This window comes from Elephantulus edwardii, unplaced genomic scaffold, assembly GCF_000299155.1.
Source record: "Elephantulus edwardii isolate Elephantulus edwardi_28Jun2011 unplaced genomic scaffold, EleEdw1.0 scaffold00024, whole genome shotgun sequence".
Taxonomy (NCBI): Eukaryota; Metazoa; Chordata; class Mammalia; order Macroscelidea; family Macroscelididae; genus Elephantulus; species Elephantulus edwardii.
The window spans coordinates 10,662,891-10,675,358 of NW_006399774.1; the positions used below are offsets into that span (position 1 = coordinate 10,662,891).

Genomic DNA, 12,468 nt, shown 5'->3' on the forward strand with positions numbered 1-12,468 from the left:
TTCTATACTAATAGCTTAAGTTAATGGGAATATTAAAAATACAATATTAAGGGAGCTCTGGTGGCCTAGTGGCAAGAAGCTGCACTGCAGTCCCAGAGGCACGTAGTTTGAAGCCACCAGATGCTCTGCTGGAGAAGGAGGGATGATCTCTTCCTTTACCTGTCAGATATGATTTGACGGTGCACACACAAAAAAATAATAAAATGAGTTTTTTTTTTTAAAGTACAATATTAACCACAGTATATTTTGACCCTAAGTGTCACCAATGGTGACGTGTCTGGCCACTCACCAAAAGGTTCTAGCCCACCAGGAGACACTTCAGAAGCAAGATCAACTTACTCTTTTTTTTTTTTTTTAATGTAAACTTTTAATTCTATACTAGTTTACTTTGACTTATTCTTTTTTTTTATTGTGAGTTTACTGAAAGTTTACAGAAAAGTTGGATTTGCATTCAAAAGATGGACTTTTGATATATCTTGGAAACACTGCAGAGCCCAGTTCAACTCTGACACACACCGGGTCTCTGGGGTCAGACTGACTCTGGCAAATGGCTTGAGGTTTTGCTTGGTCTTGTTGGTTGTTTTGTTTTGTTTTGATTTGAGGTTTTTGTGTTGGGTTGTTTTGTTGTTTGTTTGGTTTGTTTTTTATTGACCAGGCCAAGTGCATGCTGGTCCCCAGGCAGACCTCACTGGCCAGTCAGCAGCCCCCTACCTGCCTCTTGTCCCCCCACAGATGAGAGAGTAAGGCCTGTGGCTTTCCAGACACAAGATTCTGTTCTTTCTTTTTTTTTTTAAAATTTTATTTCATTATTTTTTGTGTGTACCGTCAAATCAGATCTGACTGATACAGGAGGAGATTGTTCCTCCTTCTCCAGCAGAGCATCTGGTGGATTTGAACCGTGTACCTCTGAGATTGCAGTACAGCTTCTTGCCACTAGGCCACCAGAGCTTGCCGAGATTCTGTTCTTTCTAAACAACATTTTGGGGTCGCAGATGGGTTTGTTTTTGTTAACCTCAGAGCAGCTTTACACATTTATTCATTTTGCTGGAGTACATACATACTATTGATTACAGGTGATTTTTTAAAGCAGTAAAGTGACAGGATAGTAATGAAAACACCGCAGATCCCTCCACCTCCTGTCAGGAGTCCCCCAGCCCCAGTCCTGGTTCCATGCCAGTGCCCACAGGGACATCGTCGGGGTAATGCCACCACCAGTGGCAGGTATTTAGGGGAGAGAGCAAGCTAGAAATGGGGGTCAGGGATTCCCTAGAATGTTGGACGACAGGGAACACTAGTCCTCTCCAAGTGTCTCTGTCTATCTCATCCAGAAACCCACCAGATTCCCCACCTCATGTATAAGAGCTAGCCCCATCCTTGTAGTGATGCCACCCCCAGAGTTCTCCAGCCCAGCACCCCACCAGTTCCCAGGTTAGTGTTGTCCCAACACTGCATCCCTGGGCCTGGCCCCGGGGCAGGAGGCGCAGTCTGTTCACCGGAACCTGCTTCTGGCGTCCTTGGGGAGCTCAGTCCTGGGTACCCTCTCCCCAGCAGTGGCCCTTGGCGCCCGCCTCTGACGTCCTTGGGGCGCCCAGGCCCGGGTCCCCTCTCCCCAGCAGCTGCCCTTGGCACCGCGGTGCCGTGGAGTCCGCCTCTGACGTCCTTGGGGCGCCCAGGCTCGGGTCCCCTCTCCCCGGCAGGGGCCCTTGGACACGGTGCCGTGGAGTCCGCCTCTGACGTCCTTGCGGAGCTCAGGCCCAGGTCCCCTCTCCCCGGCAGCTGCCGTTGGCGCCGCGGTGTCGTGGAGCCCGCCTCTGACGTCCTTGGGGCGCCCAGACGCGGGTCCCCTCACTCCGGCAGTGGCCCTTGGCGCCGCGGTGCCGTGGGAAGGCCGCTGTGCAGCAGCCAGGCAGGGCGCCCCTGTGTCCCGCGCCTCACCGTGCCCCCCGTCTGTGTCCCCTGCAGAATTACAAGCGCCACATGGACGGCATGTACGGGCCTCCGGCCAAGCGGCACGAGGGCGACGTGTACAACCTGCAGTACGGCGGGCAGCAGCAGGAGCTGTACAACCAGTACGGCGGCTCGTACTCGGGGCCGGAGCGCCGGCCGCTGCAGGGCCAGTACCCGTACCCGTATGCGCGCGAGCGCGTGCAGGGCCCCGCGCAGATGCAGCCGCACGGGCTGCCGCCGCAGATGCTGGCCGGGGCCCTGCCGGCCGCCAGTGAGGGCCCGCAGCAGAACCTGTGGGCGGCCCGCAACGATATGCCTTACCCCTACCCGGGCCGCCAGGGCCCCGGCCCCGCGCAGGCGCCGCCCTACCCCGGCGTGCGCGCCGACGACATGCTGGTGCCCGAGCAGAGGATCAACCACGAGAGCCAGTGGCCTTCGCACGTCAGCCAACGTCAGCCTTACATGCCGCCCTCCGCCTCCATGCAGCCCATCACGCGCCCTCCCCAGCCCTCCTACCAGACGCCCCCGTCACTGCCAAACCACATCTCCAGGGCGCCCAGCCCCGCGTCCTTCCAGCGCTCCCTGGAGAACCGCATGTCACCCAGCAAGTCGCCCTTCCTGCCCTCCATGAAGATGCAGAAGGTGATGCCCGCGGTGCCCACGGCGCAGGTGGCGGGCCCCCAGCCGCAGCCGCCCCCGGTGCGCAGGGAGATCACCTTCCCGCCGGGCTCCGTGGAAGCCTCACAGCCCATCCTCAAACAAAGGCGGAAGATTACCTCAAAGGACATCGGTAAGGGACGCACCCCAACACCACCGGGCAGGGTCCCGGGGAGGGGAGATCAGGGCGTCTAGTGGTGGTGGGGAGACGGTTACAGAGGCCACATCCCCAGACGCCGGCCAGGTGGACCTGGACTGGAGTTGGGACAGTGGTTGGAAACGGCTGCTGGTGCAAGTAAAGGTCTGGGCTTTGGGTGGCCCCTTCCTGTACGGCAGTTATTACAGGTGTGAGGGGCACAGCTGCAGGCTGGGGCCGAGGAGTCAATCCTCAACGACTGTATGCTTGCTGAGGAGTCTTGGTGACACAGTGGTTAAGACCTTGACCAGAATGATGCCAGTTCAAATCCAACAGTGGCTCCATGGGAGTCTGCCTTGCAGCCTCTGTCCAATAGGGTTGCTAGGGGTTGGAGTAAACTGGGGTTTGGTTGTAGTGGGTTTTGATTTGGGGTGAGCTTTTTTTCCCTTTTCCTTTTTTAAAAATTATTCTTTTTAATGGAAGTTTACAGAGACTTAGTGTTTCCATTCATTCATTCATTGTTGCACTTTTCTCCCTGTACACCCCCTCCCCCCAAATTTGGTCTTCTCTTTGAAAAGTAAAAGACAAATTCTTCTATTTTTATATAATCCCTCACTGTAAGTCCACTCCACTGTGCAGCCTTCGTTCTGAACTCCTGTCATGACAATAATACCTAATCACATATCCCTTTTAAACAGTTTTCTCCCTCATCTGTTTCAATGCAGTATACATCGTCTATCCCCTCTTTCTCAGTCTTCCCTCACCTGGGGTGGGGTGGGGTGGGGTGGGGGGTTTTGTTTTTTGTTTGTTTTTGGATTTTTGTTTTTGTTTTGTTTTGTTTTTTACAATATGTTGTGTTTTGAGCTTAAAGGTGTGACCTTAACCAAACCCATTAATTTCTGCCATCACATTGAATCGAAAGCTATTGAACCTCAGAACTAAGAAGACCTGAGGGCAGGCTGCTCTGTGACTGGTGACAGCATACAGACCCTGAGCTTCCCTGAGAAGAAAGCAGGAGACTGAGTGTGACAGGGGGTTTGGTGTCACGCACAGAGCTGGCTCCCCGATTCCTGTGCAAGGACGGATTGCAGTTGAATTTTAATATCCCGCCTCCATTCTCCGTGGGATGTTCTGAGTGCACATTTGAGGCTTTGGATCCTCTAAGACTTTTGGAAGTACACACAGTTTTACTGCACTCTTTTTTAAGAATAATAGGACTCTGTTGTATGAGAAGAAATGTTTGGAACAAACCTTAAAATCATTTGATTTCAGGACTCTGCAGTGGTTCAACTAAAGATATAAAAGATCTCTTGACAGTGTTTAGGAAATTAAAGATGGCTCCAGTCCTCGGACAGAATTAAGACTCAAAGTTGCTGTTGTGTTGTTGTGTCATCAATTCAGAGCCTACCCTGAACTGACTGTCCAGTGGGTTTTCAGTAAATAGCATGAGAGGAGATTTCCGATCGTTCTCCTGAGGAGCAGCTGGTGGATTCGAACCGCCTACCTACAATGAGACTTAGGGTTGCTATGAGTTGGCGTCAACTCCACAGCACCAAGCACATATATGTGGATGTCTGTAGACATACATGGACACATAAAGAGAGGTGTCTGCATTGGCACATAGCTAAATATAGACATGGTCATAGAAAAATACACCACTTCTCCCTATTATATAATGTTGTTGTTATGTGCCGTCAAGTTGCCTGCAGCTCGTAGTGGCCCCCTGTACCGCAGCCCTAAACCCCACTCTATCAGTGTATCTGTGAGCTTGTTTATCTTAAAGTTAATTTCTTAGTATCCAATAGAACAATAACTTAGCATAAACACAAAGAAAAGTGTGTTCCTTGTTTTGAAAAGGAAGATGACTTTTGTATTATGAAAGTAATGATTCCTTTCTTAGAAAATTTGGAAAATATGTCCCGTTCTGGGCTGGCCCTCTGGTCCACCTGTGTGAAGTCCATTGGCTGTGGCTCTGCTGGCTGGGGTTGGCAGGCCCTGCTCTGCCCAGCTGATGTCTCCCTGGGCTTCTGCCAGCCTTCTGGTGCCACCAGCAGCTAAACACTCAGGTGATGAGACTCCCCTCCCAGCTCTGTCTTAGGAATACCTTAAAAACGTCTCATTTCCCACTTTATTTTCACCAGAACTGGGACTGTGCGGTCCGGGGAAAGCCCTTCCGTTTCCTAAGATCCTGAAAAGCCTGGTTTGCCAAGTTGCTGTCGTTCCTCCACATTATGTTCTGGGCAAGCGCAGGGAGGGGAGCCGCTCAGAGAGTCTAGAGCAGTCCTTGTGGGGACGTGCCTTTAGGGTGTTAAGCTTTGCTTTGGTTCTCCTTATTTACCAGCCCTCCGAGACAACCCTCAAGGTGTTTCTGAGTGGAGAAGGCAGCGAACATGATACCATTGTCTGATTTGACCCCATTATTAAAAATTTCCGTTGTTTTTAGGTGCCATTGAGTCGAGTCTGATTCATAATAACCTTATGAACAAGAGCTCAACCTCCAGTAGGTGCCAAATGTAAATAAACTGAGATGAGAAAGGACTGTCTGTGTCTAACTACTTCTAGCAGGGAGCTCTGGTGGCCTAGTGGTAAGGAGCTGTTGCTGCCAACCTGAAGGCACGCAGTTCGAATCCACCAGCTGCTCCGCGGGAGGAGGATCAACAGTCTCTTCCTGTGTGATTTACTGCTTCTGAAAACCTGCTGGAGGGTCAGATAGGGGTCAGTTCTGACTTGACAGACATTCGAGCAGCTCTTTGGGTTCATGTTTAACCAGGTAAGTCAAGATTCTGACCGCTGAAGCTTGTGGTACAGCTTCTGTTTCTGTTGCCACCATGGAAGAGTCTGAAAGGCTCCCACCGAAGCCACAGAACATGCTTAAAATCAGTATTTCACGCAGCTCGGCGCTCCAGGATTTTTGCGCTTTCCGTCATTTTCTGGTCTTTCACTCTTCGAGTCAGTATTAACCGTATCCTCACTTTGTTTGCCGTTTCCAGTAACTCCTGAGGCGTGGCGTGTGATGATGTCCCTTAAATCAGGTCTCTTGGCTGAAAGCACGTGGGCTCTGGACACCATTAACATCCTCCTGTACGATGACAGCACTGTTGCGACCTTCAATCTCTCCCAGGTGAGTGGACCCTCCTCCACCCAGGTCGGGACCAAAGAAGGACATTAGGGAAGAAGCTTGTGTGTGCCACGTGCACCCGTGCCCACCTCAGTCCTCACCGCTGTATTGAATAGTCGTCGTAAACCAGCAGCCGGCGGATACCTGGAAAAGTTAGTCTCAGATGGAATGAACTTCAGTCTTGAGCATAGATACATAGATGCTTCTATGTCTGGTCTGTTGTTTTCTCATAAAACAGTGACCCGGTGTATGTCCAGATGGCAAGTGGTGATAGTGGTACGATTAGATGTTTGTTCAGTCATGAAGATTGGCAGGCTGGCAAGAATTAATCCGAATGGTACGAAGCTGTGGCCATAAGCAGTGTTTCAAATGAAGTAGGTTACAGAGGGACATTAATCTGCTTTATAGGGTCATGAGATATCCTTATTCTAATGAAAAAGAAACTTAAAATATGGAAAGCCTGTTTCATGTTATGGAAAATGCTTAAAAGCAGAACAGTGCACCCCCTCATCTGGACTTATCATCCGGATAAAATAGTCCTCAGTGTCACCAGCCAGCTAAGGTAGTCACACCTGTGGGTCCAGACCCGCTCTGTCTACAGATGATTGAAAAGCCAAGTGCTTTTGAATACACTTAACCCACCTTTGTTCAGAACTGGGCTTAACCTAGCTTGGGAATAATCACTAGAGAAAAGAAAGTGAGATGGGGAAAAGCCCCAGTCAGCTGGGCTGCAGACTTCTAGGAGATGTTTAAAAACAGAATGAGAAAGGGCATGTCCCCCCTGTTTATGACTAACTCTTGGCCTTGGGGCGCGTGGGGCAGGAAAGCTAATTTCCCTGCTTTTGTGGAAATGAGCTCTGAATCTCCCGTTTATTTCCTGTTTCTTTTCTCATTTAAGTCCTCACCGTAGCCCTGAAAGGCAATTTTTCAGTTGCTAGGAAGTGTATTAATAAGGTCATAAACATTGCATGAAGCCTGTGTTAATGGAAAGTAAGGACTGGATAAATTTATTCTGCCTCCGCTGAAGTAATTAACTTCCTCCTCGAGCAGGAGAGTTCACATTGTCATAATCCCAACTGCGTTGCCAGCGTCTCCGTTTCCTGGGGAAAAGTAAACTTTTGGGACAGCTGAGGGGAAGACAATCAAATGCCCTTTTGAGAAATAACACCTTCAGTGTCCAAGTACTTCTTATAAGAGTTGATCCTTGGTAGTCCCTGGTGGCATAGTGTGTTAAGTGGTGTGCTGCTAACTGAAATGTCTACAGTTCGAGTCCCCTAGCTACTTAAAGGGAGAAAGATGGGGGATCACCTCCCTATAAAGATTTACAACCTCAGAAACCTGGTGTCACTATGATTCGGATTATCTCAACATCAGGATATCAAGAAAAGGAAAAAATCCTCACCTCTGGGCCAATAGGCAACAACATGATGGAGAAAAGATTGGAATTGTCAGCAGTTTCATCTTGATTGAATCCACAGTCAGCACCCATGCTACCTGCAGACGAGATTGGAAGCATACAGCCTTGCAGAAATCCATTGTCAAGTCCTAAAGAGAAAATATTTCGATGAGGCATTGTTTAAAAGCTAAGGGTTGCCTGATTCAAGCCTTTCCCTTCAGCCTGCTATGCATCTGAAAGCTGGACCGTGACTAAAGACGATAGGAGAAGAATTGGTACATTTGAGCTGTGGTGTTGGAAAAGAGGGCTAAATATCCCATGGACAGTCAAAAGAACAAAGAACAAACAGATATGTCATGGAGAAAGTACAGCTAGAATGTTTCTTAGAGGCAAAGATGTTAAAGCTTCATCTCACGTTTTTTGGATATGTTGTTAGGAGAGGATATTCCTTGGAAAGGTCAGAGAAGGAGGAGAAGACCCTCAACTAAGATAGTTAGATAGAAAGATAGAAAGATAGATAGATAGATAGATAGATAGATAGATAGATAGATAGATAGATAGATGGAAGACAGATACATGATGGAAGACAGACAGACAGATAGATAGATGATGGAAGACAGACAGATGATAGAAGACAGACATGATTAGGTGGATGGATGGATGGATGGATGGATGGATGATGGAAGACAGATAGATGATGGAAGACAGACAGACAGATGATTAGATAGATAAATAGATAGATGATGGAAGACAGACAGACAGATAGATGATGGAAGACAGACAGATGATTAGATAGATAGATGATGGAAGATAGATAGATAGATAAGTGATAGATGGAAGAGAGAGAGATACAGTGTCTTTGGCAATGGACTCGTGTTGAAGATGATAAGGATGGCACAAGATAAAGCATAATTCAAATCTGTTCATATAGTTGCTGTGAGTTATACTTGGCTCAACTGCACTTAACAACATGAGTCAAAGCAAGCTGATGTGAGTAGGTTACTGAAGGTGTTTCCTCTACTTCGTAAGGAGAATAGGCATACCTCAGAGATACTGTGGATTCAGTTCCCAACCACTTAATAAAATGAGAGTTACGCTAAAGCACATCATGCAATTTTTTTTTGGTTTCCCAATGACTGTGAAAGTTGTGTTTACATTATCCTGTCGTCTGCACAAGCATTTTGAAAGAGTTTGTACTGTTACTCACCAGAATGGAACACAGACACGAAGTGAGCACAGGTTCCCGATAAATGTGCTTGATGCAAGGTTGCCACGAGCCTTCAGTTTGTAAAAGCACAATAAAACAGAGAATGCCTGTATTTCAGCCCGCTTTGAAGACTGACAATGGGCTCTAAGTGCTTTGCTGATTTCTGTGCACCTTCCAGTAAACAGCCCCTTCATTCCTTGGTCTTCCTCCTCCCTCCACGTGGGGCGTTTGTCTTGGGGAAGGGCCTGGATAGTTGCTGATCATGAAGACGATTATCTTCATCTAGATACAGACCTTTCCTTCCCGAAATAAAACTGATTGTCAGAGGCAGTGGTTCTCTGTTCATGACTTTTGTGTCTCAACTGGAGCCGCACTTGAGGTGAAAAAGTGCCTCCTGTCAGACATTCAGGTTCATTTATTAGGGGCTAAATTGACTTATTTGTAGATTTTCTGTGTTTATGAGCTAATACATTGCCAAAATTATCTCCTCTAAAGTATATACAGAGAACATAAATTAGGTTAACCTCTGGCACCTGAGACAAGAACAACTGTCAAATAAATGCCAAGAATAATAACCATAAAAATCCTGGCAGCCAAGTGCCAGATAAATAAGAGACAGGAATCACTTTGAGTGGATGAGTCTGTAAGATCCTCACCCCCAGCTCTTCTAAGGAGCCTGCTGTGTCTGACTCAGAAAAGGCAGCTTCAAGACAGCCCACACGCCCTGATTCCTAACATCAGAAGTAAACGCAGCGCAGCCTGGGAGGGCTGGGACGCACAGGCCTTCCACCTCTGATGGACACACTCTTACGCTTTTCTGTCTCCCCTTGTAATTGAAAACATTTGCATTCCCTTTCCCTGACAGGTCCCAGTTTTTTAAAGTTGTGCTGGAAAATACGGGTTTGCATGTCGGTAACATCATTCATTCTTATTCCCATTGCCATCAGGTAGGGACCAGCTCATAGTTTACCCTCCAGCAGATCTTCTGAGGCTGTAAATCAGACAAAGGAGATTGCCTCTTTTTCTCCCAGGAAGCAGCCGGTGGATTTGAACAACCAGAAAGCACCACCTTTGGGTGCCTGATGAGCAGCTCACCAGAGCTCCCTGAGGGTAGTGTTAGGTGCCGTCGAGTCGGAACCAACTTGGAGCTCAGCCTCAAGTGGGCTTCCAGAAGCTGTCGAGTCCACAAGCAGAAAATGCCCATTTTTGCTCTCTTTCAGCAGCTAGTGAATATGAACCGCCTACCTTTGTGTTGGCAACCCTGCTCCCTGCCACCGAGTCAGTTGTGACTCTTCATGACCCCATAGGACACTGTAGAAGTGCCCCATCAGGCATGGCGGTCACGTTTATGCCAGCACAGTACCATGGCTTCCTGCCATGGGATGACTGGTGGGCTCACACCCCTGATTAGATGGCAGCCTAATCCTTAACCCACCGTGCCATCCAGCCAACAGGGAGAAAGTGGTGAGTGCTGGTCTAGGCAGGAATGTGACACACAGTGAGTCCCTTCTAATAACATGTCCCTTAGCTTGTGTGGCCGCGCCCTGCAGGACTGGAGCACAGGTGAAGGTAAGTGTTGGGCTGGCCGTCGGGACTCCCTCCGTGATCCCCTCGGGTGACACCTCTCTCCTCTTGTTCTCCCCTTCAGTTGTCTGGATTTCTCGAGCTCTTGGTAGAATATTTTAGAAAATGCCTCATCGACATCTTTGGGATCCTCATGGAGTACGAAGTGGGAGACCCCAGCCAGAAGGCACTCAATCAGAGGGCAGCGAGGAGAGAGGACGAGTCCGGCTCGGACGAGTCCGGCAGAGAGGAGGAAGAGGAGGAGGAGGAGGATGCAGACTGCGAGGACGAGGAGGATGAAGAGGAAGAGGAGGACGAGGAGGAGGACGGGGAGAAGACGGAGGCCGAGAGCAGCACACCTTCCACCCCTCCGGACGCCCCCGCCGTCCCCAAGGAGAAGCCCAAGCAGGCCAGCAAGTTTGACAAGCTGCCCATAAAGATCGTCAAGAAGAACAACCTGTTCGTGGTGGACCGCTCGGCCCGGCTCGGCCGCGTGCAGGAGTTCACCAGCGGCCTCCTGCACTGGCAGCTGGGCGGCGGCGACACCACCGAGCACATCCAGACGCACTTCGAGAGCAAGATGGAGATCCCGCCCCGCCGCCGGCCACCACCGCCCGGCCCGGCCGGGAGGAAGCGGGAGCCCAACGGCCGGGCCGACGAGGAGCCGCAGGACAAGGGCATCATCGCCACCATCGACGACGTGCTGTCGGCGCGGCCGGGCGCGCTGCCCGACGACGCACACCCGGGCGCCCCGGCGGACAGTGGCAAGTTCCCCTTCGGCATCCATCAGGCCAAGAGCCACCGGCACATCCGGCTCCTGGAAGACGAGCCGCGGAGCCGTGACGAGACGCCACTGTGCACCATCGCGCACTGGCAGGACTCGCTGGCCAAGCGCTGCATCTGCGTGTCCAACATCGTCCGGAGCTTGTCCTTCGTGCCTGGCAACGACGCCGAGATGTCCAAGCATCCGGGCTTGGTGCTGATCCTGGGCAAGCTGATTCTGCTCCACCACGAGCACCCCGAGCGGAAGCGGGCCCCGCAGACCTACGAGAAGGAGGAGGACGAGGACAAGGGGGGAGTGGCCTGCAGCAAGGACGAGTGGTGGTGGGACTGCCTCGAGGTGCTGAGGGACAACACGCTGGTCACGCTGGCCAACATCTCCGGGCAGCTAGACTTGTCGGCGTACACGGAAAGCATCTGCCTGCCCATCCTGGATGGCTTGCTGCACTGGATGGTGTGCCCGTCGGCGGAGGCCCAAGACCCCTTCCCCACCGTGGGGCCCAACTCGGTCCTGTCGCCTCAGAGACTTGTGCTGGAGACCCTCTGTAAGCTCAGCATCCAGGACAACAACGTGGACCTCATCCTGGCCACGCCGCCCTTCAGTCGCCAGGAGAAATTCTATGCTACGTTAGTTAGGTACGTTGGGGACCGCAAGAACCCGGTCTGTCGAGAAATGTCCATGGCGCTCTTATCGAACCTCGCCCAAGGGGATGCACTGGCCGCAAGGGCCATTGCTGTGCAGAAGGGCAGCATCGGAAACTTGATAAGCTTTCTGGAGGACGGGGTCACGATGGCCCAGTACCAGCAGAGCCAGCACAGCTTGATGCACATGCAGACACCCCCGCTGGAGCCACCCAGCGTGGACATGATGTGCAGGGCAGCCAAGGCCTTGCTGGCCATGGCCCGCGTGGACGAGAACCGCTCCGAGTTCCTCTTGCACGAGGGCCGGCTGCTGGACATCTCCATCTCCACGGTCCTGAACTCTCTGGTGGCGTCGGTCGTCTGTGATGTACTGTTTCAGATCGGGCAGTTATGACACCAGTGGGGAGGCAAGCATGTGTGTGTGAAGACTAGGGGGACACGTAGGCCTGGCTGTTTTCTGTTCTTGTCTATCCAGCGTAGGAAGAAGGAAACCTTTGCTCCTCTGCCCCATTCACTATTTACCAATTGGGAATTAAAGAAAGAATTCATTTGAACAGTTACAAAAATTCATATTTGCTGTCTGTGTGTATAAGTACATCCTATTAATTTTTTTTTTTTTTTTTACCAAAGTTGCCGTCTAGTGCATTCAAAGGTCATTTTTGTTTTTCATAGATGTTTTTGTTTGTTGTTTTGGGGTTGGTTTGATTTTTTTTTCCCCCCCCGAAAGCCTTTTTCCATGTCATGTTGCTTATTTTTTGGGGAAGCAAATTGACTCTAGAGGGGGAAAAAAAATAACAACACGTGCAAAGATGGAAACATGTTGCCACAAAGAGTTTAAAAAGGGTGGAAGATGATTGATTTCCTATGTGCTTTATTTTTCAGATCAGGAAAAACAAAAATAATAAACAACCACCTGTATCCCATCACCCAAAGTTCAGTGCAATAGAAACCTCTAGAGAGAGACTGAGGCTCCAAGAGGTGTGTCAGCCTAGGAATGAAATGATGCTGGTTTCTCCAGGAAT

The 12,468-nt window shown here is 50.2% G+C and overlaps 1 protein-coding gene across 1 annotated transcript in view; it reads left to right on the top strand.

Moving 5' to 3' along the window:
• The window catches only part of ARID1B (AT rich interactive domain 1B (SWI1-like)), a 528,266-nt gene extending 516,426 nt beyond the window's left edge, over nucleotides 1-11,840 (top strand). Inside the window, exons 17-19 of the mRNA XM_006882755.1 lie at nucleotides 1,963-2,737; nucleotides 5,731-5,861; nucleotides 10,110-11,840. Of these exons, the coding sequence (XP_006882817.1) occupies nucleotides 1,963-2,737; nucleotides 5,731-5,861; nucleotides 10,110-11,840 (2,637 nt within the window). The remainder of the gene's footprint in view (nucleotides 1-1,962; nucleotides 2,738-5,730; nucleotides 5,862-10,109) is intronic.
• Nucleotides 11,841-12,468: the final 628 nt, after the last annotated feature.